Here is a 3,476-nt window from a genome sequence, read left to right as displayed (position 1 = left end):
ACTAAATCACCACCCCCAGGTCAAATTGGTGCTTGTTGTTGCATTGAAAGACCGTTATATTGGATACTAAAGCATGAGTGTTTTGTATCTATTGAGCAAAAATAAAGTTGTAATTGTCAATCCGTAACCTAACCTGAACCTTTGAATAAACTTTATAAGGACAACCACCATAGCTGCTGCAAGTAAAATGAACTAAAATTGAAATACGTTTCAAAAGTGAACGAAGTAAAATAGTACTTGCATAAAAAAATTTTTAATACTACCCAACCCATTAAAATAATTATAAATTTATGGTACAAGGGATTGAGGCTAGTTGCAAACTTGCAAGCTCAAACTCCCTCCATCCACGTAAACATTTATTAGAAATACCCAAAAACCAAATATAAAATTAACCCAACCCCAAAAAAAAAAAACAGTAATAAAAAAATATATAAATAACTAGAGAGAGAAACAAAGAGAGAGAGAGAGAGAGAAGCACTTTACCACTTTTATATGTTGCACGCATCCATAGCAGAGACACAGAACAGAAGGAACCCCAAAGTACTCCACCAAGAGAAAAAAAAACTCACAAACAAGAAACAAAGAAAGAAGAAAGAAGAAAGAAGAAGAAGAAGAAATTTTCTGATGAACAATTTCTCCTCTGCAACTGCAAATTTGAGCCTCTTTCCAAAATCCCTTCTGAAATTTTCTTCTCCAGATCTCTCTCTCTAAACCCATTTTCTTGGGGTTCGAATTTCGGAAGAAAAATCTGTGGAAAAACTGGAGGATTTCAAGTTGTGGGGTTCGTATGATTTCTGGGTTTTGCTAGATGAAGGCCATGCCCTTACCCTTTGAAGAGCTTCGAGGGAATAATGGGGTGTTGAATTTCGCCTCTCTTTCAGATTCTTCTCCGCCGCCGCAACTCCGCCGTCTCCACCACCGCGACCCACCGCCGGAGAAGTGGAGAAATTGCTATGTGGGTGCTGCTGAACCCACCTCTGTTCTTGACACCAGAAGAAGCCCTAGCCCTCCCACGTCTACTTCCACGCTGTCTTCCTCTCTCGGCGGCGGCGGTGGCGGTGGCGGAACCGCCTCCACCGACACTACCCTGGCGGCGCCGCCGGATAACCCCCAACCCACGGCCTTGGAGAAATGCGGCCTCGGAATCGATGATTGGGACAGCGTTCTGCCGGAATCCCCCGGCCAAGGACCCTCCATTCTCGGATTAATCATGGGTGATGTCGAAGACCCATCTCTCGGATTGAATAAACTCCTCCAGAGCGGCGGAGGCGGCGGCGGCGGGGGTGCTGTTTCTGGTTCTCAGCCGGATTTGGAATTCTCCGGCAACTTTGCCGCCATGGACCATGGGTTCGTCTTCGAGCCCAATACTCTCGCCGGCGAGTCCATCGTGGACCCGATGTTTTCCGGCGTGTTTCAGAATCAGCAGATGGTGGATGATGCCGCCGTGGACGAGAAGCCGTCGCCGGTTTTCAATTCCGCCGGAATCGTGATGAACCAGAACCAGAACCAGCACCAGTTCGCGCAGAATCCTCCCCTGTTTCTCCCTCTGACATATTCCTCCCCAGTTCCGGATCACCCCAACCAGTTCCTGTCTCCGCCGCCGGCCAAGCGGTTCAATTCCGGCTACCCGGCGAAAACCCAATTCCAGTACTCGGGTCCAGAGATTTTCAGCCGCAGACAGCAGAATCAGAACCCCCAACAGGTTCAGCTGTTTCCTCACCAGCAGCGGCCGTCCATGGCAGCCATGGCGAAACAGAAAATGGTGAACGAAGACATGGCGAACCAGCAGCAACAGGGGATTTCCGACCAGCTATTGAAGGCCGTAGAGATGATCGAATCAGGCAACTCTGTTCTCGCGGCAGGGATATTGGCGCGGCTCAATCACCAACTCTCCCCCATTGGCAACCCCTTTCAAAGGGCTGCTTTCTACTTCAAAGACGCCCTGCAATTGCTCCTTCAAAATCCCCAAAATCCCATCTCCAATTTCTCCCCTTTCTCCATTATCTTCAAGATTTCTGCTTACAAATCCTTCTCCGAGCTCTCCCCTGTTCTGCAGTTCGCCAATTTCACCTCCAACCAAGCCCTCCTCGAATCCTTCCACGGCTTCGACCGAATCCACATCGTCGACTTCGATATCGGCTATGGCGGCCAATGGGCTTCTCTGATGCAGGAGCTTGCCTTGAGAAATGGCGGTGGTGGAGGTGGAGGCGGGGGCGGGGGCGGGCCGCCGTTTCTCAAAATCACTGCCTTTGCCTCTACCTCTACTCATGATGACTTTGAGCTCGGTTTCACTCAAGAGAATCTCAAGAATTTTGCTCATGATCTTAGTATTGGGTTCGAGCTTGAAGTTCTTAATATGGAGTCTTTGAATTCTGGCTCCTGGCCTTTGCCTCTTAATGTTTCGGAGAATGAGGCGATTGCAGTGAATCTCCCCGTTGGTTCGTTCTTTAATTACTCGCTTCCGTTGCCAATGGTTCTTCGTTTTGTCAAGCATCTTTGCCCGAAAATTGTTGTTTCTGTCGACCGGGGGTGCAATCGAATGGATGCACCATTCCCCTTCCGTGTGATCAATGGGCTTCAGTCTTACTCGGGTTTGCTTGAATCTATGGATGCTGTTAGTGTGAATCTCGACACCCAACTGAAGATTGAGAGGTACTTGCTGCAACCCGGGATCGAGAAGCTCGTCATGAGTCGTCATGGTTCGAACGAGAGGTTGCCTCCATGGAGATCTCTGTTTTTATCATCCGGGTTCTCCCCATTGACATTCAGTAACTTCACCGAGTCGCAGGCCGACTGTCTGCTGCACCGGACGCCTGTTCAAGGATTCCACATTGAGAAGAGACACTCCACGCTCGTTCTATGCTGGCAACGGAAAGAGCTCGTCTCGATCTCGGCCTGGAGGTGTTGAGAGAGGGATTAGCTAGCTCCCATCGTCGTGTCGTCATCGTCGTGCTCGCTCGCCCCGATCAATTTCCCATTCCAAAGGTACCTGATCATTCTTCTGGCTTTTAGTTGTCTGATTGATGATCATCAAATCAAAATTGTGGTCTTTTTTTTTTCATTTACTTGTGCTTCTTCAACTATGCTAATTGTCTATGTGCCATAGGCCAAAAAACTGATCTTTTTTAAGCAAAACTTCAATGGCTTTTTCTGTACAGTTTCTCCATTACTTCTCTGTCTCTCTATTGTTTGGTTTCAGTCAAATTCTAATTGTCCATTGCTATAATCTTAAAAATTGTTTCTTTATTGTGTTCATTTTCATTCATTTGAAGCTCTGTTTTTTGGGTTTCAGACACTGAAACAATGGCAGTGAGTGATGTTTGTGAATATTTTGAGGCCCTTAAAAGAAAATAATGATGAGATTGAAAAGTAGTGTTTGATGTTGAAAAGGAAAAATGTTTGGTTCTTTTTTGGAGGATCGTTTGGGACAGCGCACTCCAAGTGGTCCTATCATAATTCAATCTTTCTCCTTTTAC

General features: G+C 46.8%; 1 protein-coding gene across 1 annotated transcript; it reads left to right on the top strand.

The window, feature by feature from the left end:
• The first annotated feature begins 467 nt into the window (after positions 1-467).
• Positions 468-3,155, top strand: LOC111024148 (scarecrow-like protein 6). The gene has a single exon (XM_022301761.2). The coding sequence runs from the start codon at positions 809-811 to the stop codon at positions 2,906-2,908; it is 2,100 nt and encodes a 699-aa protein (XP_022157453.2). The 5' UTR covers positions 468-808; the 3' UTR covers positions 2,909-3,155.
• The last annotated feature ends 321 nt before the right edge of the window (positions 3,156-3,476 follow it).

This window comes from Momordica charantia (assembly GCF_013281855.1).
Source record: "Momordica charantia cultivar OHB3-1 chromosome 7 unlocalized genomic scaffold, Mcharantia_2.0 BLBB01000007.1, whole genome shotgun sequence".
NCBI lineage: Eukaryota > Viridiplantae > Streptophyta > Magnoliopsida > Cucurbitales > Cucurbitaceae > Momordica > Momordica charantia.
This window is presented reverse-complemented; position numbering and strand designations above follow the sequence as displayed.

Bases quoted from the DNA above. Each gene is read 5' to 3' on its own strand.
- LOC111024148 (XM_022301761.2), top strand. From the start codon at position 809: ATGAAGGCCATGCCCTTACCCTTTGAAGAGCTTCGAGGGAATAATGGG.